Consider the following 25243-nt stretch of genomic DNA (forward strand, 5'->3'; position numbering starts at 1 on the left):
ACGGTCTATGAGTGTAACACTGCCAGAAGTTAGTTTGGGGAAAGATGAAGAGTCACTAGATGGAGTGTGAGAGCTGTTGTCAGAGTTTATGGTTGTGGCTAATTCCTGAAAGTTGCATGTATCAGCACAAACAAACTTCAAATATCTCAGTTACAAGAGATGATTTTATTCTTTTGTTCATTAACAGTTCATCTCTGGATTCAGGTTATCGCACCTCATTATTCAGTTTGACATTATCTTCCTGTTCTCTCTCTGTAATGAATCAATATCATCATAACTGTAATTTTAACGATGTTACTCGGACCGGTCAGTAGCAGCTGACACATCTGTCCCGATGGCGTCATTTCCAGCTGACACGAGATCTGCTGGGGCGGCTGGTGGGAGCCGTTCACTTAATGTCCGTCTGTCCCAGAACTTTATAGGTTTTTGAGATGCATGAACAGAACTGGAATCAGGACTTTGTCTCCAGAGTTTAGGTCCAGAAAAATACTTTGGTCAAACGTGAGGAGAAAGTTCTTCACTTAATTCAATTCAATTTGATTTGTATAGCACCAAATCCTGATATCCATGATCTCCAGACTCTTCACAGAGAAGGTGAAGAGCTTCAGATCTTCTTCATCTAGAGGAACCAACAGTTGAACAATGAGCAGCACTTTGAGACTGTGGAGGAGAAACTCCTCATTAACAGAGAGAAACCTCTAGAAGTGTGTGGGGGGGGTAAATCACTTCAAATCAAAAAGTCAAACCAAGGCTACTTTCCTTTTCTCTCAGTAGAACATGATAAATATCTGGACTCAAATCTGTATCAACACAAACTGGTCACGGCATGTGTTTTTATGTTCTTTATTTTGTTCTAGGTGTCAGTCGGGCTGCTTCACGGCCGAGCGTCTCACATCATCTGGCCGCCACAACGCTGGCAGGAAATCAAACCGTCCCTCCCCCCAAACAGAGGACTGCTGGACACTGAGGAAGAAGAGGGATGAAGACACACACACACATTTTTACACTCATTCATCTGTTATGATGCATCTGTTTGCTGAAGCGTTGAATAAGACGAGAGCTGCATCAGAATTCGTTCCCCTACACACGTTGTGTTTTTGTTTCTGAATAATGTTAAATTCAGGAGGAAACAGATTCTCTCTGGATCATTGAGCCGAACGTTGATTTCTCATCGATCAGAACACGGCGACTTTAACCTGTGACATTTACAGATCCAGTTTTTTAAGTCACATCTACATTGAGAGCTGAAGTCGGATCCAGAGCAGGAGAAGATTATTTGATTAATCGATTCACAGGAATTATCTGAAAAATCTGCTGTTTTGATGAGTTAATGGATGAATTTGCATAATCTCTGTTTTATGTCACTGAAACCTGAGTTTTCCTTTTTATTTGGTTCATGGATGAATAAAACAAGACATTTCACATTTGATCAAACAAAATGTGAATTGATTAATTAAGGAATCAAATCAATTAGCAGGTGAATTGTTTCAGTGTCTGTGCCACATGAGTCTCAGTGAAGATTTGAGTTTTTTCAAAGTGAAAATATTCCTGCTGTTCGTTGTTCATATTCAAAATAAATGAGTCCTTGATAGAAGTTTTACACTCTGATGATTTTAAAAAAGTTCAGTCCTGCTTCATTTGATAGAATTCAAGGTGTTTCATGAATGTACTTAAACTGCAAGTTCCTTATCTTTAAATCTAATTTCTCATTTATTAAACATCATCTCTGTCTCAACTCAAGTAGCCTCAGTCAGGCAGCAGTTACCTCTACCCCAAGGGCTTGTGGGAAATGGTGTTAAGTGTACCAGCTCACATCACGTTTAAATATTGTAAAAACTGATCGAGAACGTGAACTAAACTGGAGCAAATCTTTTTGTTTTCATGTGAATCTCCACCATGAAGTGAATAAACATATTTTACCTCCACAAACAGTCACTATATAACATATATATATATATAATATCCAGTCACCAAATTAGACAGGTTTGGCAAAACAGGACAAAATCAAATAACAATGCAACCACGACTGTGTCTCACCATCGTCCCAAGAAGGGTTAACTGGGAAACAGGGAGTTTTGCAAGCATACTGCCCTCTTCCTGTGGTTGGCCTCCTCAATATGGTCCTCCCAGGGAACGGTGAGTTCTAGGAGCATGTCTGGGAACTTCAGTGGCTTCCCCAGGTCAACGTTCAGCTCCCAGTCTTGTGCCGTTGCTAGCGGGCCCGTGGAGGTGGTCCTAGCAGCTGATGTTGGCTTCTCCCCAGCCCTGACGAAAGCGATGGTCTTCTTCACTGGGCGGAGGCTTTTGCAGTGGCTAATCCCACTGCAGGTGGTGTCCGCTATGGCCTTCAGGACTTGGTCATGGCGCCAGCAGTAGCGCCTCTCCTCCCCAGGGCTTTTGAACAGCAGCTGAGGATGTGCTCCAGGGTCCCTCTCTTCAGGCAGGCTGGTGACTCTACCTTCCCCCAGCAGAACAAGTTGGATGGGCTTGGTAGAAAATCATAGACAGCCTGGATTAAGAATTTTATTCGATGGGGCTCGGCTTTCCAAAGTTTGACCTATGAGACTTTGCGCTCAATTTATACTCTCACCTCATCCTGAACCAGCGACCTCCTGTCCTTCCGCTGTGCCTTAACCGGGCCTCTGCGACATCCATAGTCTCTGCTGCTCTCCACTTCCATCCTGTGCTGACTTCCATACCAGCCTGGCAGATGTTTGGGTCACAGGACTCTGGGTATTGCAGCACTGGTTCCATCTCACACAGTTTGGGTTCACATCTGCAGAGATTTTGGAGAACCTTGCCTTGGTTCAGCCCTATGAACGAGTTGACACGGAATGAGACCATGCCGAGAACAAATGGAAGATGTGTGTACCCTTTTAAGAGCCCCTTCCCATGATTCACCAGGGAGTGCCTCACCTAGTTCCTCCTCCAATTAGGATTTAAATTTGTTTGACCAACGTTGAGCATAGATTATCGACATGGTACCTTTCAGAGTAGGGAGCAGGGTAAGAACTGTGTCAAACTGCGTTTCAGTCGGGAGGCTGGGGAATTGGGGTTCTACGCTGCGGACGTAACTCTGGATCTGTAAGAACCTGAAAAAGGGATGTGTGGGAACACCAAATTTAACTGATAATTGCTCAAACGCATTAAATATATAGTAAATATAGAGATCTTTAAATATTTTAATACTGAGATTAGACCATGTTGAGAAAGCACTGTCAGCCATAGATAGGGAAAAGCTGGGTTTGAGGCTACTGGAGCGGAGAGACGGGCTGTCTGAACCCAAGGTAGCGTCTGAATTGGTTCCAGATCTTCAATGTTGTTTTAACAGGTATTTTTGGTGAAAGAGGAGTAAGGGCCTGTGGTGGAGGAGTGAGCAAGAGAAGACAATGTTGCTGGTAAAGAAGCGGCCTCCATTTCTAGCCAAGTTGGGGGAGGGGATATCACTCTGCCCTGCAACCAGTACTGAATGATCCTAAGATTAGAGGCCCAATAATAGAACCTGAAATTTGGTAGCGCTAATCCTCCACCTGATTTGGGCCTCTGCAAAAGTTGCTTTTGGGTCCTAGGAGTCTTTTTATTCCTTATAAAGATCAGAGTAGGGTGTCTATGTTTGGGAAGAAAGATAAAAATGTACTTATTTAGTTAATTCTCACGACTAAGGAGAGATGCAGCAAAGACCAGCATTCACAATGGTCCTTAGAACGGGTTGATAGAGAGGTAAAGTTTAAAGTTAGCCTTGAAGAGCTTTTCAAATGGGTCTGTAACATGCACACCGAGATAGACGGAACTACCATGACACATTTCAAATAAGAGGAATTTTCTGCAGCCACATTGAGCGGCATCAGTTCACTTTTGTCGAGATTCAGTTTGTATCCTGATAGGTGACCGAAGGATGTGATAGTGGCAAGAGCAGCCGGAACGGAAACAGAGAGGTCGGATATATATAGCAATAAATCATCTGCATATAAAGACAGTTTGTGTTCCTGTCCATATCTGACTATACCTTTAAAGAGGGGGTTAGAGCGAAGGGCGATTGCAAGGGGTTCTATAGTGAGAGAGAACAACGAGGGACTTACAGGGCAGCCTCGGCGTGTTGACCACTGCAGAGGAAGATAACCTGATTGAGTGTTGTTAGTCCTAACAGAAGCTTGAGGGGGGAGTACATAAGTCTCACCCAAGTCATGAAATTGGAGTCAAAGCCAAATTTATTTAGAATGTAAAAAAGGTATTTCCATCCACCCTGTCAAACGCTTTCCCCACATCCAGGGATACATCGTGGTGATATCGCCCTCCCGCCAATCCGTGACTTCTTTGATGAGATGGATGCCCTCCTGAGCTGCTCCCCTGACGATGGCACACCGCTCGTTGTCCTGGGTGATTTCAACATCCCCCCAGAGAAGCTGTGCTCCTCTGAATTCATTGACTTCTCCACATTTGACCTCACCCTCTCCCCCTCTCTCACCAACTCGATCTTGTCTTCACAAGGTCCTGTAGTACCTTGGCACTCTCTGTTACCCCACTCACTGTGCCTGACCACCATGCTGTCACTTTCTCTCTCCCCTTAAAATTCACCACCTCCCTCGCCCCCAGACCTCACACAGTCACCACCCACTGCAATCTGAAATCCCTCTCTCCCTCTCCTCTCTCCTCTACTGTTCTTTCCTCACTACCATCTACAGACCAGTTTTCTCTAATGTCTACCGACTAAACCGTTGCAGCTTATCCAGAACGCTGCAGCGCGCCTCGTTTACAATCTTCTCAAGTTTTCCCATGTGACCCCCCCTCCTCCGTGACCTCCACTGGCTTCCTGCTGGGGCCCGCATCCGATTCAAGACGATGCCTTCAAGGCCATCAATGGAACTGCATCCGTCTACCTCCAAACACTGGTCAGACCACATGCCCCAGTGAGAGCACTTCGCTTATCTATATCAGCTGGCCGACTGGTACCCCCAGCGCTGAGACTCTTCTCTGTTTTGGCACCTCAGTGGTGGAACGAACTCCCGACCAATGTCCCCCCCCCCAAAAAAATGTATGCACTTGTATGTTCGTATGATTAGCACTTCAATCATAGCACTTATGCACTTAAAGAATCTTTCACAAATAGCAGTTACGATCCTCAGACAAGGGCTTGACAATTGTTTCTATATTTTGTTTTACCCCATCGATGGTGATATGTTGTGGTTTCTCTCTTGTGACAAATGTACTTATTGTAAGTCGCTTTTGACAAAAGCGTCTGTTAAATGCCCTAAATGTAAATGTAAAGACTGAGTGTGTAACAAAGGGAACTTGGTCACTAGTTCCTGCAGTGGTAGTCGGCTCCGTCTGAAAGAGACTTCTCGTATATTAAGAAGCCGACAACGTCAGTAAATAACATGGTCATTATGGATGAGCTAAAGTTAAATGTGTGTGCATCTAGATAAATCTGTTTGCTATATATGTTGTTAAGGCGTCGGTGTGAAGTAGTTATTTGTTGAAGTGCGAATAAAAACTCTCCGTCCTTTCCCTCTGTCCGCTCCAGGGTGTCCCATCCAAAACAGTCCCCCGGGAAACGCACCCCAAATAAACGTTCCGGGAGGGACCAAGTGGAAGGATAGGCATGGGGGTGCTCTATAGTTGCCGTAAATTTGTATTTATTGTATTTGAAGGTGGGGATATAGTTTTGGGGTGACTAAAGTGCATTAGAGGGTATCCACTGTAAATATACTGTTTGCATAAATGTATAATATTGTGTCAACTGCGTTAGCAGGGGTCTGGGACTAAATGAACACCTGTTAATGGTATATTCCAATTATGTTAATCAGTGACACAGTTTTTTTCTTAAGCACCAGTTGTCCATTATGTGAGCAGCTTGGATCATCTATTTGGAAGCCTGTCATGATGTCTTTGCTGTAAGGAATAAAGACTCACGTTGATGGATATACCTGAATGTCCTTGCAGCGATTACAGTCCCAGCCAATCGCCCGGGGGGGGTAGAATGTATAAAGGCAGGTAGAGAGCACCTGTCTCCCTCTTGCTTGCTGAAGGCTGGGTGGGTGACGTCACTTCCCTGCATCCGTCGCCTCCGCTCCTGTGTGGTGGCAGAGGTTTGTTTGTACATTGCTGCTGGCTGCACGCTGCTCACCATGTCCTAGGACGTTGCTGCCCCCTGTTTGCCGGTTCGCTGCTCATTGCTGGGAGGTGCGCTGCTTCGTGTGGTCGGGGACGGCCTGACCGGTAGGTAACGTGGCAACGCTAGCTTCCTCCTCCAGCCACTAACAAGTTGCTCACATTTGTTTGTTTACTATTACTATTGTTGTAGGATAAAAGAAGTAACGGCGCAGCGCCGGCTGAGTAAACTGCTTTGCCGGGACCATTGGTGCTGCATGCTAAGCGCATCGTCGCCTGGCTGAGACTGAGTGCAGCGCTGTGTGGCCCACTTGTCTTAGCCACATTTTAATGTGTGGGTGTGTGTGAGAGAGAGAGTGCACGTTCATGTGCATTTGTTTGTTTTAGTTGTCCTTTTTGGTCGTAGTTATTTTCTTTTGTAGTAATTAGTGTTGTGACAGCTCTTAAAGGGGATTATTTTCTTAGACTTGTGTTTATTTTGGTTATTGTGGGTTTTGAATGGACAAATTTAATTGATTAATTGATTTATTTTCTTTTGTGATTAAGTGCAACTTGATTTATATTTGTATCATCCCTGACCTGTCTCTCTCTGATTTGTCCGTCCAGGTGCTGACGCCTACTGTGGTGGGTGGGTGTCCCGGTGGTGGTGTTCCCCTTTTATATCGTGCTATGCCTGTTAGTTTGCCGTGTTTCACTTTTCTCTTATTTGCGTCACGTGAGGTGTCCCTGGAATCCTTTTACTTTGGACCCCCCGACACAGTAGGCCTCAGCCCTGGTTGGACCCCTGTTAACTCCTCAGGGAGGGAGTTTTACTGTTAAGATTTTAAACTACTAAATTGTAAGTAATAAAGAAACATACTTTTGTACCTCTGAACCACCGTCTCTGCCTTCCCTGTCAAATGGACCTGAGTGCCTTTCTCTTGAATTGACCCATTTAAATAAGTCCCTGGGTGAAATTCCCAGGGTGGCGTTGTCTGGTAGCAATTGAACTCATTTGATGCTGTTCTGAAGCATCCTATGCTCGCGCCGCCACACTAACAATCCTATAGCAGCATAACTAAGGGATGACCTGAGCCAGCCCTAACTATAAGCTCTATCAAAAAGGAAAGTCTTAAGTCTACTCTTAAAAGTGTTGACCGTGTCTGCCTCCTGAACCCAAAATGGTAGTTTGTTCCACAGAAGAGGAGCTTGACAATTGAAAGCTCTGGCTCCCAATCTACTTTTGGAGACTATGGGAACCACAAGGAACCCAGCATCCAAAAAAAAGGATCCGTGGTGCTTATGTCCAGTGGCATCGTGATTGTTGCGTATAGCCATTGGATGCTCACATTCAGCAGGATGTTTCTAATCGATACAATAGTAAATATGTCGCTGATTGGCCGGTTGTGCTGGAAATGACATGCAGCGGGGTGTTGCCCTCATGGTCAATGGCGTTGACCTGTGCGCCACAGTTCAGCAGCAGCACAGTGACCTCTAAGTTGGGGAACCTGCAGACATCCTTGACGAAGTTGTTGACCGGTGTGGTGGAGTTGACGGCCAGGTGCAGCAGCGAGGAGCCATCTCGTGACCGCGGGTCCAGCTGGATCAGGTCGTAGATGTGCTTGTTGATTTGGGCGCGCTCGTTGTTGCTGCAGCTGGCTTTGGTGGAGATGCAGGTCAGGTACAGGAAGGTAAAAACATTTGACTCATAATTGTCCAGGGTCTGCGGCAGCTCAGACTCTGCCGCCGCTTCCACTCGAGTCATGCTGCGCTGAATCTCCAACACGCTGCAGCTCAACACCTGCTCCACGGCCGAGGCAGTAACCTGCTCCTTCAGGTGCACCATCTGGGAGAAGACCTGGGCGAAGCGCAGCAGGTCCTTGTGCGTGTTGTGGTTTCCTTTCTGCCGCAGGCGAAGCGCATGAAGCCACAGTTTGATGCACTGGTCAAACTCCATGTTGTCAGCATAGACAGCACCGCGATAGATGATGGGGTGTGGCACGTCAATATTGTTAGAGCCCAGGATTCGCTCCCGGATCATCAGCCCCTCCATGTGCAGGGCGTCCCGGTCCGCCCTGATGGTCTCCAGGTCGTGCAGTGTCTGGCACTCGCTACGCCCCCCATAGGCCTCGATGGGTGGCAACAGCTCTTTGGCGATAATGTTTTCTGGGTTATGGTACCGTTGCATCATGGCCGTGTGCAGGTAGTGGTACGTCTTCTGGATGTCGTAGTTCTCCCTGTCGTTGGCGAACGAGGTGCCCAGCAGTTCCAGGGCCTCGATGCGGCTGCCGGGGTCACAGTCGGCGTGCGCCAGCAGCAGCTCCACCACATCAGCTTTGCAGCTTTCTGCAGCGACCTTCAGCGGTGTCATGCCGTGTCCGTTCACCACCATGGCTGCCTGGCAACGCACCAGCTCTTTCACTATGTCCAGATGTCCCCGCTTTGTAGCAAAGTGCAGGGCGGTGTTGCCGCTGTGCTCCTTTGCGTTGGGGTTTGCCCCTCGCTCCAGCAGGAATTTGACTATGTTCGTGTACCCTTTATAGGCGGCGATCATCAGGCAGGTGTTGTTGTACTTGTTAGTGATGCTGATGTCTGCATCGTGTTCCACCAGGTACCGCACGATGTCCAGACGGCCATCAAAGCAGGCAACCCACAGCGGGGTGCAGTTAGTGATGGTGGTGTGGTTCACGTTAGCCTGGTGACTCACGAGCAGGCGCACCACTTCAAAATGTCCCGCTCTGGACGCACACCACAGAGCTGTAGCTCCATCTATGACGTAGCTGTAGAACAGAGAGACAGAAGGTTACGACTGAAAGAAGACAGACGAGGAGGACGTTCACGGTCTCTTCTCATCAATAATGTCAATCACTGGCTGGTTGCTATTTCAAAATAAAAGCATTGTTGGTAATCAATGAAGTATCTGAACTTATTCGTGCTGGCTCTTACCCATCAAACCGAACCGTGCCGGTCTGTTCCGTGTCCACAGGAAAGTGGTCCAGGAGCATCTGGACCACTTTGACGTGTCCTTTCCGGGCAGCGATGATGAGCGGGGTGAATCTGTGTACAGACACCTGGGTCACGTAGCTGAGCAGGAAGCGGATCTCCGCCTCGGAACGGGTGACCAGCGGCTCGGCCAGGTCCAGTATTTTACCCTCGTTGGCTGCCTCGTAAACGTAATTGGCCGCAACTTGGAGTCCAGCCTTCTTTATCTCCACTATATCAGCTAAAATGGTGTTTTCCACCAGGAGAGGCCTCGCTGTGAAGGTCTGTCCACACACAGGACAGCTGTAGATTTCTTTGTTATCCTCATTGTCCCAGTGAGAGTTAATACACTTCATACAAAAGTTGTGTCCACAGTTAGTAGTCACAGGATCCTTCAGTAGACACAGACAGATCTTACAGCTAATTTTTTCTCTGTCCAGTGGATTTTCTTGATGTGACATTTCACCTGTTGCCATTGAATGTAGAATACTTTCACTTCTTCTGAACAGAAACAGATCTTTGCTCCTTCTGCTCTCGTTCACTTGTTCTCTTTACTGTTTTAACACTGTTGAAACGAGCAAATCTCCTCAGCAGTGATAGCACACTGTTTAAAGGCAGCTGCCTTTGACACCAAAGATCAAAAGATTCTGTGACAGAGACTAGAGCAACATGAAGGGATCAAAGGAACAGCACTAGACTGGTTTCAATCATTTATCTGATGGATTTTAATTTGTTAACGTCAATCAATGTTTTGTTTTGTTCTATTGTATTGTGTTTTGTTGTGTTCTGATACACGAGCTGCTATGACGACTTAATTTCCCTCCGGGGATGAATAAAGTAATCTATCTATCTATCTATCTATCTATTCCAACGCTGCCATCTTGGAAGGACAGAGCATCCAAATGACACGATGACCCGTCCTCTAGCGCCACCCTCAGGACAAACTAAGAACAGTTCAATCTTCTGTAGTGCTTTAGTAAACCAATAATGTGTGAGGTGACGTCTCTGAGTAATTATTCCCTAGAGGACTTTCTCTTTCTCCCTCTGTGGAATCCAGTGTGTAAAATAAAGACATGAGGACTCCAGAGCTTCAATTCCTCATGGAGCTTCATGGAGCTTCATGGAGCTTCAATGCTTCAAGGAGCTTCATGGAGCTTCAATGCTTCATGGAGCTTCAATAAATTCAGTGACACGTCAGAGTCCAACGAGACACACTTCCGGCCGCAAGTTTTCAGAATAAAACGGCAGACATTAAAAATAACAAAGTTTACAAGTAGTTTTTTTAAGACAAAAAACTTAATAGTCTCTAAAAGTAAAAACAAATCACCTCGTTTATATTATAGTTAACTAAAGTGGCCTTTTTATATTTTGTTGTATCTCAAACCGGAAATAATCACGTTTAAAAAAATTATATCCTCTTGAATTAGTTTTCAAAATAAAGGTGTTTTATATACAAAATAATTAACCAACACATTTGAATAAATGTTGTAAATAAAACTCAACAATGTTTATTTATAATGTTTTATTTTATGTAAAAGGGACGAAGCCGGAAATCGCACCACTTCGTTAATCCCGTCAGCTTCCGGTAGGAACTTTTCTCTGTCGCGTTCTCCAAACTTTAATTGCAGCAGATATTCACCGGAAGTTGTTGAGTCAGAACCTTGAAGTAGTTTCATGAATTCAAACTTGATTTAAGTTCATAAACCAGATTTATTCATTTCTACGATCAGACCCGGTCATGTTTTGGTGTCGGACCTGAGAGTCGCGTGTTCGATGCTGGTTCGATGGCTTCGGCGGCTCAGGACGTGACTCTGGTCGGTGTGTGTGACGCTGAGCTGGACCCGGACAGACATCGGTCCTCATGCCTCACCAACAAAGTGGGGGGGCAGCCGGACTGGTTACCGGGGATCTGCCGCCCGTGTCCCCGCTGTGCTCGCTGCGGAGCCCCGCAGAGCCACGTGGTGCAGGTGTCCTGCCCCCTGGAGGCCTCCCCCTACTACAGGAGCCTCCACCTCTTCGCCTGCCCGGGGGCCGCGTGCAGCGGCGGGGCACAGGGCTGGAGGGTGCTCCGCTCCCAGTGTCTGGAGACCCGGGTGCAGCAGCTGGCCCCCAGCCTGCCCACCGCGGCTCAGGAGGCTCCTCTCTCGGCCACTGACTGGTGTGACACCGCTGATGACTGGGGCCTGGAGGAGGAGGAGGATGTGATGAAGAGGCAGGTTCAGGAGGAGGAGGAGGAGGAGGAGGATGTGATGAAGAGGCAGGAGAAGGAGAAGGAGGAGGAGGATGTGATGAAGAGGCAGGTTCAGGAGGAGGAGGAGGATGTGATGAAGAGGCAGGTCCAGGAGGAGGAGGAGGATGTGATGAAGAGGCAGGTCCAGGAGGAGGCAGCAGCTCCTGAAGGTACAGTTCATCTGTGAGTTTGTTATTATTCTGTTTTCACACTAGTTTACGAACAAGATGACACAAAATCTACTGAGCAGAAGATCACGAGGTGGAAAGATGTTTGTGTCTCAGAGAATCGAATTCTTTGATAATTCTTTGATATCTATGATTATGTGTAAATTGGTGAAGGTCCCAAATAAATGTAAATAAGGTTTCATCAGGAGACGGTCGGGCTTTGGTGGAGAATTTAAAAATAATGTAAAGAGGCAGAAACACAGAGTTTAACAGTCTTTCCTGAACTCTTCTGAAAACGTCTAATCTTTTAATTTCATTCTGTTTATTTTGATCCACACATTCAATTTAGTAGAAAACATTAAAGCAATAGGTGAATAAAATAAATACAGCTCATTAAGCCTCCTTACCCTTTATACACAGAACGAGTTTAATATTATGAGGTGTTAAGTGAAGGTCGCTCAGCAAAGATAGAAATAAACAAAACATCAAATTAAAGTATTGACAATATTTTCCTTATTTTTGAACTTATTACACTGAGATGTTTTTATTTAATGTAATTAAATAAAAACATCTCATCACACTATTTTCAAAATCTTTGTGAGCTGCATGTTTTTACTTCCTCGTCATTGGGAGTTTCTCCTCCAGCCTCAAAGTGCTGCTCATTGTTGAACTGTTGGTTTCTCTATATTAATAAGATCTTCTCTGTAAAGAGCCGTGAGGTCCTGGATATTAGGATTTGGTGCTATACAAATAGAATTGAATCATATTTAACGTTTCACAGATAATCATCTATTATTTTATATGTTTGTTTTCTTAAACTTACACGTTCCCATGAGTTCACGTTTGCTCTAGATTCAAACAGATTCTGAAGTGTTGGAGAAACTTGTCTCTGTGTTAAAGAAAGTGAAGTCACAGGTGAAGGTCATTTATCTCCTCTCAGCAGAAACTCCGTCACTCAGCTGCAGACTCCAGGACCTCAGTCTGGGAGAATCACACGACGACGTCCTCGTCTTCCGCTCATTCTTCATCAGCGTGGTGGAGGAGTCCGATCTGTGGGGCGAGGGAGACGAGCTGGAGCACGCTCAGGAGCTGCTGAGGGAGTACGAGAGGAGAGAGGGCGTGACGGTGAAGAAGCTGGAGGGCGGTGAGGAGAAGTATGAGAAGTCCAGAGCCAGACACGGAGACGACGTCTTCTCCAGGTTCATGAAGAGGATCTCGCCGTGTCCTCAACAGATCCTACGTTACTGCCGCGGCGGGAGGCCGCTCTTCATCTCCGAGCCACCACCCGACGTGGCCCAGGTGGCGTCGGTGTGCGGCTCCTGCGGAGGGTCCAGGACTTTCGAGCTGCAGCTGATGCCGGCTCTGGTCAGTCTGCTGCAGAGGACGGTCGGCGGCGCTGAGCTGGAGTTCGGGACGGTCCTGGTGTTCACGTGTGTGAACAGCTGCTGGACGGCCGGCTCGGGATCGGCTGTGGAGGAGTTCTGCTTCGTTCAGGCCGACCCGGACCAGCAGCTGTTTAAATGATTCTGAGCCTCACTGTTTAATATCTTACTGCAGTGATGTCATACTTCAGGACACTGTGACATCATCGTGAGGGCGTGGTCACAGATCAGGGAACAGACATGATTCAGGCGGAGACAGAAGAAGAAAAACCCTGATGTGATTTATATTTAAATAAAGATGAACAGATTTGGTTTCGGACGGAGACGAGTGAAGACGGTGATAGTTTTTATTTCTGGGTTTTCCAGAGATTTTCGGGTGAAGATTGTAAAGAGGTACGATCCCTCCCTCCGAACTCAAGGACCCAGTAACTTTGAATAAAAAGTAAAGTTTCTGATAATTCTACTTAAGGCAACACTCTGTAACTTTTCTACCTTAAACCTCAGCTTGATTAAAGTGAGTCTGATGAGTGAAGGTGGAGAACGTTTCCTCCTTCGCTCCCTGAGTCTGTTCTCTCTCTCTGCTGAGTGGGTTCATCTCCTGAGAGAACAAGAGACTGAGAGTCTCCATCAGCTCCAGGTGAAGAGTGAAGCTGAACTGAGATCAGTTCTTAACAACCAGAGTTTATCTCCGATGTTCAGCAGAAACTTTAAAACATGAAGAATCTGAACAGCTTGGTGGTTCAGGAAGCAGAGGATCATGGGTAATATCAGTGTTCAGTTGTGATTCCATTCAGTGGAACTTTTCTCAACATGAAAACTTCCTCAGACACCGAGCCCAACAGAGTCCATCACCCCATAAGGCTGCAGGGGGTGCTGTTGCTCAGTCTTGGTTTCTTTGGATCTTTCCTGCAGCAGCTAAGTAGCTGAACCCGCTCCGACCTTTGACCTCATGAACTGACAGTAACACAACACGAACAACAAGCTGTGACTCTGATTCTCAGATTATTTCTAATTCAAGAAAAAAACCCACATTTGTTTCTTTAACTTCAACCTCACGACACATTTCTACGATTCAGCGTCTTCAAGCTTCAGAACAGTTCAGGTTGAACAGCAGTGATGTCATCCAGTGATGTCATCCAGTGACGTCATCCAGTGAGGAAATGGAAACTACAGAGTGAATATCAGCTGAAGGACTTTTGGTTTTAATGGATCCACAGTATCAAAAATAGATTTAATTAAATGGCCAATAAATAACGACAGGATTTTCTTTTTTTGTGCGACGTCTCATGACGCCACGGATTGTTATGTCACATTAAAGCTCTACAGTTGATTTACAGCCCTTTGGTTTGTTTTAGAATTATTCCAATTCGTCATGAAGAGATAAAAAAGGATCTTTGTTTTCTCACTGAGGTACGAGTTAGCACTCAAATTCCTGAGACAGACGAGGAAACTGCGACGTCCTGATGAAGGCGCTGTTTGGTTTTCAGGCACTTGAATCAGTCTGGTGCACTTTGTGCAGACGAGACCGTCCGGTTATTCTTGTCCAAACAGCAGGAGAAGCTGTCCACGTCTCCGGGGGACGCAGCGTGGCTACTGAGGACCTCCACAGAACGGTAAGGCGGCGTCGCTGGACTTGTGCTCCCAGTCGTACTGGTGGTACTGGTCAAACTGGTCGGCGCCGCTGCTCAGACCGCTGATGTCTCTGTCGATGATCTCGTTCACTGCAACACAAACAGCATTTGTTTTTCTTTTTACAAAAGAACATTATCTCAGATTTTCAAGAATCTTTTATGTCTTTTATTTAAATTCTGAGATGAAAGAATAAAGTTGGAAATGAACGAGTGTCATGTTAGAGTTGGAAACAAGAAATGTGTTTGTATAATAGTAAAAATCAAAGTCAATCTTTTTCAACCTCATTTCAACGTCTTCAAGTTCTCAAAGTAAATCATGTGGTTGTAAACTCTCCACATTACTTGATTGTTTTACAACTTTTCACAGTCAAACTAGTTTCAAACTCAACAAGTTGAACCATCGAGAGGAGAGAGGCTCAGATCTGATACTGCAGTTCCCTGTGTGACCACAGGAGAGCGCAGCCGGACAGAAACTGCTCATTGAAGCTGTGAACAGAAACGTTTGTTAAAATAAAATATTTCAGCTCATCAGGTTTGTTTCTGTTCAACTCATCAATTACAGCTTCACAACTTCATAACTTCTCACCATAAACCAGTTCTGTTTATTTTTACTATTAGTAGTAGTAGTAGTTTTATGTTATTTTATTCAATTTCTTATATATTGTTGTTTTTTTTATTTTATTTTTTATATTGTTGTTTTATGTACATAAGTAGTGCACCAATGACACCAAGGCAATTTGGTATGTGCAAACATACCTGGCAAATAAAAGAATTCTGATTCTGAGTAGTAGTAGTTTTGAGGAGTAGTTTTGAGGAGTAGTAGTAGTAGTAGTAGTAGTAGTAGTAGTAGAAAGCTGCTCTGTCTGGTTAACAGGCTCTGTCTGTTACTGAGGTGGAACTGAAATCATCGTTGTCAGCTGGAGACAAACAACATGAACTTTTCTAATACATTTTTCAGAGGGAAATATTTTACTTTTTACTACATAATAAGTATGGAACAGATTCAGGACCATGTTTACGTAGAGTTTGGAACATCTATGTCATGACATATATACAGTATATATATATATATACAGTATATATATATAAGGATGAAATTCCACTTTAACTAATTGTTTTAGGTCCAAATTGGTCAAGTGATCCAGCCAGAAAAGATTAAAAACAGCTCAATGGTTTCTCAACCTGGGAGAGCGGCCCCCACAGAGTTCTCAAGATTAATCTGTGCGGAATTCCTCTTTAACAAGAAAGGAACGACAAAAGAAAAGTTATTCTGCTTCACAACATTAGGTTCATTCTGCACACACAACCTGTAGGAACGCACACCATCAGTCCCGACATTCAGACCAGTAATTGGTCTCAAAACAACCAGGTCAAAAAACCTCAAAGAAATCTTTTGACCTTTAGATCATCGAGTCAAAGTCGACCGAGAAGGCGTGAGGGTGTGTGTGTGTGGTGGTGGTGGGGGGGGGGTCAGGCGGCCAGGCTGAGCGTAAGAGGCCTGACGACAGCTGCTGCTCGCCAGCTGAGACGCAGCAACAAATTTAACCCCCATCTGCATCATTCAGACCAGCAACCAGCAGAATCGGCTATTATTAACACACACACACACACACAAATAACCAACATCACAGAGCAGACACGTACACACACACACACACACAGCTGTGCAGCACAAACACACACAACCAGCGACCACAGATTTGGATTTTGTGAACGTGAATCCATTAACATCAGAACCGCAGCAGATGATTTTAGTGTTAATCTAAGAGTTAAACTGAGTAAACGCACGATCCAGCACCAACGACAGAGGAGACAGGAAACAGTCCAACACAGTTGAGATCCACGTCACATTGAAAGACCTCAGTCCTCCAGGTCATCTATCGTGATCTACTGCTGCCTGACGTGACTCCAGCCTCACTACAGCTTCTGTCCTTCATGAGACCTACACACTTTTCAGATACCTGCTTCTCAGGAAAATGTTAAAAAGTGAAAACACTGAGCTTCCTACCATCATCCAGTGTGATCTCCTGGAGGCCCAAGGATCCCAGATTCTCCTTGTCCACTGGCTCCTGCTTGATGCTCAGCAGAGCGTCTTTCTGGGGTTCAGCAGGGGTCTCGAACACTCTCCTAGAACTCGGTGATGGAGACTGTTCCCTCTGACGTCCAACGGGGGAGGTTTGTGGAGGCAGCGAGGAGGTCTGGGAGGGGATGACGAAGGTTTGAAGGGGGACAGAGGGAGCCTGGGGAGGCATTGTGGACATCTGAGGTGGGATGGAGGAGGTCTGAGGAGGGAGGGTGAAGGTCTGAAGAGGAATCAAGGTCTGATGGGGGACTGAGGAGGTCTGAGGAGGCATGGAGGAGGAGTGAAGCAGGGCAGAGGAGGAGTGAGAAAACATTACAGGGGTTTGAAGGGGGACAGAGGAAGCAGGAGGATGGTGGAGAAAAGGTGCCTTCTGAGAGGGAGGACCACAATGCACTGGGAGGCCACCGGAATCATAATAAGCCACATCTGTCCCGAAACCAGATGTGTTGTGGGAGAGCTCCCAGCGCTCCTGTTTGACGAGCTGTGGTCCAGGAGCAGCAGCAGGGAGGTGACGTCTGACTCCAGGAAGGAAGGTAAAGCTCTTCGTCAGACTTCTTCTTCTCTTCCCATTTGATACGTAGAACTGGACTTGGACTGGACACGTTATCTTCTTATAGTACGAAGGGACCTCCACCACGACACTGGACTGGAGAACATGAACACAGACATGGAGAACATGAACACAGACATGGAGAACATGAACACAGACATGGAGAACATGGACACAGACATGGAGAACATGAACACAGACATGGAGAACATGGACACAGACATGGAGAACATGAACACAGACATGGAGAACATGAACACAGACATGGAGAACATGAACACAGACATGGAGAACATGGACACAGACATGGAGAACATGAACACAGACATGGAGAACATGAAGACAGACATGGAGAACATGAAGACAGACATGGAGAACATGAACACAGACATGGAGAACACCGCTTTGAAATTTCAGGATCAGAACTTCACGCTCCAAGGATTCTGATTGTTGAAGTTCGTCTTTGAGCCATTTACTATTTCAGAATCTCACTAAATCTGGATTTTGAATAAAGTTATTTATTATTATTTATTATTATTATATTTTTTTTTTTTTTAATTTTTCTCTATAAACAGTGATATTTGCAAGATATATGTTCTTTTATTTTTTTAAACTTACTCTGCTGCTTTTTTCTGGCACAACTCTTCCGTCCATCTCCCACATCGATCTTCCATCTGAGGGATGAAAAACACTTTTAACACTTGTCATTCAGGTAAAAGACCAAACTCAACGTGAACTAGATCTGATGTTAATGTTAATGTAAATTAAAAGAATCTCAGCTGATCTCACCGTGACCTTTCTCCATGAACACAACCCTGGACTGAGCAGAGACGTTGGACCCGATGATGAGCAGCTCCTCGCCTCCATCCACAGAGCAGCCGGCTGGACTGAAGCTTTCCACCTGAGGAATCTCCTGACCCGAGCGCTGGGCTGAAACAACAGTTTTTGTTGAGGTGAATAGATGTGAGATGTGTCATTGTTCTCACTCAACTCGATCTGCGTTGATCAACCTTCAGGTGATATCTCCGTGAACTCCTGCCTCTGCCTGTTCTTTTACAATTTGGTTTTAAAGTAATGAAACACCTCTAATGTTGTGCGTCTGTTGACTGTAACGCACCGTTCAGATCAGACATAACGTCATGTGTTCATATTACAGGCGACTCACAACACTCCACAGGATTAGAAGCCGTCTGTAGCCACAGCATCCGGCCGTCTGGCTGAGGGAGGGCAACCCTCAACACGACTCGCACCCTCGTGTTCTTACGCCCGATATCCGTCTCTCCTTTCTTCAGCTCGATGTCGGCATTGCGCAGCTTCAGGATGCCGGCGCAGTCGATGCTGTGGAACAATGAAGCAAAAGATGTGTTGAAATGATCTGAAAACTAAAGAACAATTTCAGAATAATGAGCAGCCCGGAAACATCTTTGGGATTCATAGCGTCGTGTCATCGGTGAAGAGACGAAATAAGATATCATGACTCAGATACAGTATTTATGAAGAAAATGCTCACGGTGGTTCTCTACAACTGAACTTGATCAATCAAGTTCATTTATGTTCACTGGTGTTGAAGAGCTCAAGTCAAGAAAAACCAGAAACAAACATCTGCACTGACGTTTTCATTTATAATTTATGATAATTTATTCAATAACTCTTTGAACTGAACTGCAACAACCGTGTTAAAACATTTTTAGATGCTGCTGCTACTAGTGCGATTCTATTGGAGCAGGGCGACACTGACTAACTCTGATTTTAGTTCCTGAAAACTCAACCACGACACCAAATGCAAGTCTAACACCGTTTCCCCTCTCACCTTGCCGACATGTTGTTTTCTGGAAGCAGAGGGATCTCCAGGACTTTGTTGTAACCCATGGTTTTCTCCTGGCAGGTGGTAGTGACCGTTTTCCCCGTCACTCGGTGGACCTGGTAGAAGGAATGCGGGCGAAGGTAGCGGTCGTCTGCGGTGCCGATGAACAACAGCATGCTGACCGGCTGCTCGCTGTATCCGTTCAACTGCAGACGGGAGCACAGAGATATAAGTTATGTCATGATTACAAATTTTGTTGGACGACATATTGTCCCAGGAATTATTATGAGACCATTTTATTCCACTGATATAATGATAATAAAGGTAAAACCTATATTATAGCATAATAATGCAGGTACATCGAATCAAAGAGCAATTGATATCCTAAATAAATAAAACATGAACACCACAAAAACAAACGGACTCTCTGGCTTCGTTAAGAAAATGAGCTATTGAATAAATATGGAACATTTGACGCAGGGTGTGAATGTTTGTGGGTTTGATTGTATTAGTTTAATATTATTAACAGTGTTTCTGGACAGATGAAGAAACGTCTGACAGTGAGGGTTCGCCCTGTGGCCACCAGTACGATCTCCAGTTTCCTGTGTGACCCAGCAGCTCTCACTTGTCCTTGTCTCGACACTGAGCGCTGTGCGGTTTCACACATCTCGCAGAAAGAAGCTCCTCTGGCTTCAGCAGCAGCCAGACAATGTGACACCCAGAATAACCCTGCTGGTGTATGTTACATATGAGGCCTTGATGGAGCTTTACGTGTCTCGTCCTGCCTCTGCTCTCTGATCCAGAGCTGTTGTTAAATATAGTGTTTAAATATAAAGGGTCTTTTCTGGGGTAAAGAAAACTACAATTCATATAATTTAGATGAAACAAACTAGTGAAAACATCATGAGGATTATTCATCATTAAATTTCTCTCACCTGAATCTTACACACTGGACTGGACTTTTGGTGCAGATCCAAAATCAAATCTGGATCTAGCTGATTTAAATGTGGCTTCATAAGGGGACTGTTGGAACTTGCCACAGGTATTGTAGTTTTACTTAGTTCAACTGTGAAGAGTCAAAGTGAGGAACTCATTTATGCTTGCTGCGTAGTAGAGGATTTACAAATCTTCACTGATGGAAACCACAGATGATCAAGCCGACACGCATGAGCACAAACAATTTCAAACTCCCAGAAACTCACGTGATCAAACACGACTTCAGAATAAAAACAAAAATGGAAGCAGACTGTCGGGAAGCAATAATGCTGTTGACATTCTTCCACTATCAGTTTGTCCACCAGGTAGGAAACAAAAGTCTTGTTTAAGCTGCAGCCAAGTTTTGCTTCTAACCACAAGAGCCTAACTTCTGGTCGGTGACACTTCCTGATCAGCTCGCTCTTACTGGCTGTTGTGAGTTTCTGCTCATTCACACAATCGCTGCTCCTTCCATCGACACGACTACTACAAGTCTGTAACCCGTCACCCGACAGGATCAAGTGACCAGATAATCTGTTTAGATCAGCCTCCGATCGGCAGCGAGGGTAAATCAGAACTGAAATCAAGCTGATAATCATTAGAGGCTCGGACTCACCTTGACGACAGGGTGTCCTCCAGTAGATGCTTTGATGGAGCCTCTGCTGCCCTCCGTCTCATAATGTGCCCTGTGGTACGACTTGGGCTGGAGCTCCAGCCTCAGCTCACACTGGTCGTACTGACACGGCAGAGGCCAGTCCAGAGGCGGGGGGGACGAGGTCCTGGACGTGACACAACACACACACACACACACAGTGATCAGACACTGTAGGACGCCATGTCTGCATCACTACAGTGAGAGGACGTTTTAAAGAAGACACTGCAGGTCAGACCGACGCTTCTGAAGAAGGTTGACACAGACTTTCTGTAGATGTGAAGCCACGTCGAGCCTTTTCCATCGTGGTTTTCTGGTTGATCGTGTTTCGGACTGTGTCTTGGCTGAGGTGTGTGACCAAAGACAAGAAACAGTCCTACAGACAGTAACCCCCCCCCCCCCCCCCCCCCCCCCCCGTGAGTCAAAAGATTTCAAAACATTTACCAAAATGTCAAGACCTTTACAAAGTGACAGCAAAGCCAACCTGAACAGTGGAGGGTTTCCAGGTTTAGGTTTGTTCCAGCTGAAGTGGGAGGGCACCTGAAGGAAGAGCTCAGCCAGGCCATCGTGTTCTTGTGCCTCGTCCGTGGGAGAATCCTGGAACAGTTCCAACCCTGGGTCCCCCTGACCGGGGAGGAGTCCCAGCTGGCTTCCTGATGTCCTCCTGGTCTTAGAGGGGACGTCCAGCTCCTGGTAGCCGGACATCAGAAGGGACCCGAGGGCCCCGGCGGGGCTTCCTACCCACGTTTCATCTGTCACACTGTCCCGAGGGGAGGCGCTCGGTGAGGGACTGGGTGAGTGGTGAGGGGAGGGTGAGCGGGCACGGATGCGAGGGTCAGCGCTGGTGTGGCGTCTCTTGCCACAGGGAGAGGTTGGTCTGGATGACGGCCTGCAAGAAAAATCACTATGAGCAAGATTTGTACCAGTTCCCTGTTTGTGAAATTATTCACAGACATTATTACAAGTAAACATGCTCTACATGTCATATGCACATTTATTTATGTTTATGACAAATAACTCTTTGTGTGGGAGTAGCCCTGAAGCTGCACTAAAATCAAAACAAGATGGGCTGGGAGTGTGTGACCATAATGCACTGAGGAGATGGAGGACACCATGTGTTCACACATCGTGATGGTTCGTACCTGGACGTGGGTCGGCGGTTCAGCCAGCTCTCCTCTGTGATGCTGGTGCGAGGCGAATGGCAGGGCGACTGACGGGGCGACTGATGGGGCGACAGTGACGGGCTGAAAGCTCCAGGATGTTGATATTTCTGTTGCCATAACTCCACCCCAAAGGCCCCACCCCCACAGCCCGGCGAGCCCAGAGGTGACCCGAGTGGGGATCCCATGGCAAGGCGGGCGGCATCTCCAAGATCCCCCTCCACATCATCGTAGATGTGGGAGAAGGACTCGCAGGAGGAGAGGTCCGACATCCAGCTCCTGGAAGACATGCTGCTGCAAGGGCTCTGGCAGAGTGCCGGGTCCCGGTAGCAGGGGTCCAGGGGCAAGTACAGCTGGTCTCTGGACCACGGTGCCTCAGGGTAGCCTCCCTCTGCTCCACCCACTGCCAATGCTTCTTGTCCAGAGCTGGGCTCCACATGGCTGTTGGGAGCTATAGAGGTGATCTGGATACTCGGGCAGTCGAAGGCTCTGGGGTTACCCTGGGCTCCATACTGGGGCCCCTGGGAATGGCAGCCAACATGCTGGTAGTTCTCTAAGGTGGAGTAATACAGCGGGTGACTCTGCAGCTCCTGAATCACGGGCTGCTCGGCCAGAGCCAGCGTAGAGGAGGGAGGCAACCTCACATCTGGACCTGTGAGGACGAGATGATTCAACATGTACATCATCAGGTTTTAGTGCACAAAACAAACTGTATCACAAATAATTATGTTTTCTTCTTTTTCTCTGATTCATATTTTTGGTGCTAAACGTTCTCAAACATGGCAGATGCCACGGAAAACTGGAGGACAGCCATTTTGAATGTATTGGTTGTTTTTTGTACATTAATTAATTAATATAATAAAGAAATATTACGCACCAGGTGCTTTACATGAACGTGACACTGTGCAGTGTGGCTGCGTTGTTGTATATTTAGGATTTTGTATGTGCACGTACAGCACATTTACAGTCGAGTGTCAAATATTTAACCAGCAGCAGCTGAGCCACAGTCAGTGTTCATGCACTGGACTAATCATAGTGACAGATCCTCTACAACAGTTCGATAAGTTCAGTCCCACAGCTGCACACAGCCCTCACCACAGCACTACTATTAATACCCCTCTTTGTCACACACACACACACACACACACACAAAGAAGGCGACCAAACGCTAACTGTGATCTGCTTCAACAGCTCCACTCGCTGCCTCGTTTCAAACCCCCCCCACCCAGCAGCTGGGTGCCACAGAGCAGTTAGAAAACCAGGAAGTAAAACCAGCAGATGAGTTGAGTGGGACCAGGTCTGTGTTGTAAAAATCCTGAGATAGAACCAACCTGCACACGTCTACACTGCATCAGATCATGTTGGTTCATTTTATTAACACAAAAAAGGAGGATTCATCTGTTTTGATCAACCAGGAACTGAATAACGATTCATTTGGATTTAAGCGTTAACACTGACGTTGAATGAGTGAACTCTATTAATGTTCTAGTTATAATTTAAATATATTTGTGTCTGCTGAGCAAAACATTCTCATATTAAATTATTTTAAAGACCAAACGATGATGTTGGAATACAATCAGGAGCTTAATTCATAATAAGAATAATGGCGATTGCAACCAAAGCCCAGAAATTCTTCAAGAAAGCTTCATCTGATTAATGTAACTGACAAAAGGATCTATGATAAAACATAAACCAGATAACAGTCACTGTGTGATGGAGCCTCTCAGCATTAACAGCTGGTAGAAGGTTTTCTGTGAGTTCAGACATTAGATTTAAAACATGAGCTGATCCCAACGAACAGAAACATGAATCCAGAGGCTCTGATCAATAATCAATAAGACTGATCAGTCTCTGTACTGTTCACTTGTTCCGCTGGAGGAAGATTTACAAACTTCTTCTCTTCTACATTTAAACAGTTCTCCAAATGAACACTCGACAGCTGGGTGTGTCAGCTCAACAAAATAAGACACAGCTTCCGGGGATCGTTTTCAAAGTAAAATACCATTTGAAGTGTTGAGCACAAAAGGAAATGGCACTTTTATATAGGTGAGCCCCACAGTGAGCAAATATGGATGTCCAGAATTAAATCTGGTGTTAAGGTCCCGCTGATACACACCCTCGACCAATCAGGACTCAGTCTCAGCTGTCGATTACGTCATCTTAGCTCATTCAAATAAAATCAATTAACCAATTAAACCTGAACTGAATCAGAAACACTTGAACAATCATCAGTGTGACAACAACGACCTGAAATGACAGAAACCATCTTTGACAAACATTTTCATGTCCCATCTCCTAACATGGAGGAGGCTGGTTTATGATCTATACTGCAGCCAGCCACCGGGGGCGATAGAGACGTCTTGGCTTCAGTTTTGGGAGGAGACAGGAAGTCCATGTTTGTTCACAGAAACTATCTGATATCTACTGATGACTAAATTAAAATCTGATTAACAACAGGAAGTGGACGTGAGAATAAAATTCACTATTTCCGCTCAATTTCCTGCAGTTTCCCGCTCTGTGGTTTTACTTTGAAGACCGCAAGGCTCTACTTCCGGTAGTACTCATGCTAACTGTGGTTAGCTTAGCTCTGTTGACAGCTTGCTAACTAGCGTCGGAGAAACGACACGTACCTGCGGAGGAGGCTCGTCCCGCGGAGGAGACACGTCCCGCGGAGGAGGCTCGTCCCCCGGAGTCCTCCTCGAAGCTCAGCCTGAAGTCCAGCTCCTCCATGGGACACACACACACACACACACCGAGACCGAGCGGACTGTGACCGAGCTGAGCGGCTCTAACCCGGCCCCGTGTCACTCAGGGTCCCGCTCCCATCGAAGCGGCAGCAGAAGAGTGAACCGAACAAGGAGAACCGGCTGCGGACTACGCCCGGGCGGAGCGGCGCGGCTCCCCCGGCCTCCTGCTCCTCTCCGTCGCCTCCATGTTGAACTTTGTTCGTCTCAACTTCTCGTTTCTCTCTCCTCAGGTTGATCCGCACGACGCCTTCAGGGACACCCCGGAATCTCTGGCACGCTCTACAGCGACACCAGGAAACTAAGTACACACACGAAGTTTTAAAAAGTTTGTTTTGCTTTCTACTCTGTTCAGTGAGTCTGACACCAGGGGACTATGTTCACACATTAGGTTTTATATAGTTAATGCTACTGTCTGCTATATTTCTACTATCATTTCATTGTACACCCTGTTCGATGACAATAAAATAATTCTTCTTCTTCTTAAATGTGTCTGATACCAGGGAATTAAATATACACTTACAAACATTTAAATTGTTTATGCTACTATCTACTGACTTCAATGAATCTGACATTATACTCTCTCACAATACTCTCGATTTATTTATAGTATATTTTTCTTTTTATAGTTTTCTATATTTATATCATCACTTTGGATAAAGGATAAAGAGAACTATTGCTTTTTCAAAAATAAAAAGTCCACAATTAGTGGACACACATGAGACAGCAGTCAGTCAAGTGATAAATTATATATTTAAGTTATTTCTCAAATACGACGTGTGTTTTATTTGACTGT

At 45.8% G+C, this 25243-nt stretch overlaps 3 protein-coding genes, 1 long non-coding RNA gene and 1 pseudogene across 10 annotated transcripts in view; 3 read left to right on the plus strand and 2 right to left on the minus strand.

Moving 5' to 3' along the window:
* The window catches only part of immp2l (inner mitochondrial membrane peptidase subunit 2), a 64143-nt gene extending 62496 nt beyond the window's left edge, over positions 1-1647 (plus strand). For 3 of the 5 annotated variants that reach the window (XM_069529172.1, XM_069529168.1, XM_069529171.1), the window contains one exon: positions 858-1594. In XM_069529172.1, coding sequence (XP_069385273.1) covers positions 858-983 — 126 coding nt within the window. In that variant the 3' untranslated portion in view covers positions 984-1594. Of the gene's footprint in view, positions 1-857 lie in introns of all 5 variants that reach the window. The other 2 variants (XM_069529170.1, XM_069529169.1) reach the window with 1 other exon arrangement.
* A 4429-nt stretch (positions 1648-6076) lies between these two features.
* LOC138410917 (uncharacterized) lies at positions 6077-6982 on the plus strand. Its single transcript, XR_011243559.1, has 2 exons — positions 6077-6216; positions 6302-6982. It is a non-coding gene; the product is annotated as an uncharacterized lncRNA (long non-coding RNA).
* Positions 6562-9706, minus strand: LOC109643494 (protein fem-1 homolog B-like; annotated as a pseudogene).
* Positions 9707-10563: 857 nt separating this feature from the next.
* pdcd2l (programmed cell death 2-like) lies at positions 10564-13311 on the plus strand. Of its 2 annotated transcripts, none has more exons than XM_020108631.2 (2): positions 10564-11469; positions 12407-13311. In XM_020108631.2, the coding sequence occupies exons 1-2, from the start codon at positions 10854-10856 to the stop codon at positions 12988-12990; spliced, it is 1200 nt and encodes a 399-aa protein (XP_019964190.2). In that variant the 5' UTR covers positions 10564-10853; the 3' UTR covers positions 12991-13311. The 2 variants fall into 2 exon arrangements, with proteins under 2 accessions (XP_019964190.2, XP_069385267.1); XM_069529166.1 differs by having other exon boundaries at positions 12410-13311.
* Positions 13312-14027: 716 nt separating this feature from the next.
* LOC109645229 (nuclear factor of activated T-cells, cytoplasmic 3-like) lies at positions 14028-24930 on the minus strand. Of its 2 annotated transcripts, XM_069529146.1 has the most exons (10): positions 24334-24930; positions 21686-22355; positions 21028-21432; positions 20508-20670; positions 18923-19122; positions 18278-18450; positions 17902-18042; positions 17731-17786; positions 16488-17208; positions 14028-14569 (listed from the first exon to the last, which is right to left on the minus strand). In XM_069529146.1, exons 1-10 carry the CDS (start codon positions 24431-24433, stop codon positions 14439-14441), a joined length of 2760 nt encoding a protein of 919 aa, XP_069385247.1. In that variant the 5' UTR covers positions 24434-24930; the 3' UTR covers positions 14028-14438. The 2 variants fall into 2 exon arrangements, with proteins under 2 accessions (XP_069385247.1, XP_069385248.1); XM_069529147.1 differs by lacking the exon at positions 16488-17208 and having other exon boundaries at positions 14431-14569.
* Positions 24931-25243: the final 313 nt, after the last annotated feature.

This window comes from Paralichthys olivaceus, chromosome 7 (genome assembly GCF_024713975.1).
Source record: "Paralichthys olivaceus isolate ysfri-2021 chromosome 7, ASM2471397v2, whole genome shotgun sequence".
Lineage (NCBI taxonomy): Eukaryota > Metazoa > Chordata > Actinopteri > Pleuronectiformes > Paralichthyidae > Paralichthys > Paralichthys olivaceus.